The sequence below is a fragment of the Geospiza fortis genome, unplaced genomic scaffold (assembly GCF_000277835.1).
Source record: "Geospiza fortis unplaced genomic scaffold, GeoFor_1.0 scaffold1181, whole genome shotgun sequence".
NCBI classification, from domain to species: domain Eukaryota; kingdom Metazoa; phylum Chordata; class Aves; order Passeriformes; family Thraupidae; genus Geospiza; species Geospiza fortis.
The window spans coordinates 31,918-33,162 of record NW_005054664.1 but is presented as its reverse complement, the minus strand read 5'-3'; the positions used below and the strand labels follow the sequence as shown (position 1 = coordinate 33,162).

General features: G+C 45.9%; 1 protein-coding gene across 1 annotated transcript in view; it reads left to right on the top strand.

Moving 5' to 3' along the window:
- Nucleotides 1–1,080, top strand: part of SKAP1 (src kinase associated phosphoprotein 1) — a 103,970-nt gene extending 102,890 nt beyond the window's left edge. The window contains exon 14 of the mRNA XM_031064993.1: nucleotides 982–1,080. Within this exon, the coding sequence (XP_030920853.1) occupies nucleotides 982–1,080 (99 nt within the window). The remainder of the gene's footprint in view (nucleotides 1–981) is intronic.
- Nucleotides 1,081–1,245: the final 165 nt, after the last annotated feature.

Below are 1,245 nucleotides of genomic sequence, written 5' to 3'. Positions count from 1 at the left end.
TTGGTTAAAATCGGTTTAAAGTTGGTTAAAATCGGTTTAAAGTTGGTTAAAATTGGTTTAAAATTGGTTAAAATCTGTTTAAAGTTGGTTAAAATCGGTTTAAAATTGGTTAAAACTGGTTTATAGTTGGTTAAAACTGGTTTATAGTTGGTTAAAATTGGTTTAAAATTGGTTTAAAATTGGTTAAAGTTGGTTAAAATTGGGATTGTGGAGTGGCTGAGACACGGCTCAGCCTGCGGGGTTTTAGGGGTAAATTCGGATTTTAGGATTAAATTTGGGGTTTTTCCCCTTCCTGGCGCAAACCCCAAACTGTGACCCAGGGGATTTGGGGTAGTTTTGCAGGATTTGGGGTATTTCTGTGAAATTTGTAGTATTTTTGGTAGGATTTGGGTTTCTTGGTGGGATTTGGGGTATTTCTGTGAGATTTGGAGTATTTTTTGTAGGATTTGGGTTTTTGGTGGGATTTTGGGCTATTTGTGTGGGATTTGGGTTTTTTGGTGGGATTTGGGGCATTTTCTGTGGGATTTGGGGTATTTCTGTGGGATTTGGAGTATTTTTGGTAAGATTTGGGGTTTTTGGTGGGATTTGGGGTATTTTCTGTGGGATTTGGGGTATTTCTGTGGGATTTGGAGTATTTTTGGTAAGATTTGGGGTTTTTGGTGGGATTTGGGGTATTTTCTGTGGGATTTGGGGTATTTCTGTGGGATTTGGAGTATTTTTGGTAAGATTTGGGGTTTTTGGTGGGATTTGGGGTATTTTCTGTGGGATTTGGGGTATTTCTGTGGGATTTGGAGTATTTTTTGTAAGATTTGGGGTATTTCTTCCCGTTGGGATGGGACGTCTGTGGGATTTGGGGTATTTCTGTGGGATTTGGGGTATTTTTGCGGGATTTTGACCGTTTTTGGTAGGATTTGGGGTGTTTCTGTGGGGTTTGGGGTCGGACCCCAAAGGAAGGGGCTGAGCCCGGTCCCGGCCCCACAGGAGTACCCCGGGGGCGGCTGGTGGGTCGGGGAGCTCGGCCGGGACATCGGGTTCGTGCCCAGGGAATACCTGGAGCCCGCCTTCGAGCTCGAGCAGTGACCGGCACAGGTGAGGGGTCGGCTCTGGGGTGTGGGGTTTGGGTTTGGGGTGTGGGGTTTGGGTTTGGGGTCAGGTTTTGGGTTTGGGTTTGGGTTTGGGGTGTGGGGTTTGGGTTTGGGGTCAGGTGTGGGGTTTGGGTTTGGGGTCAGGTTTGGGGTTTGGGGT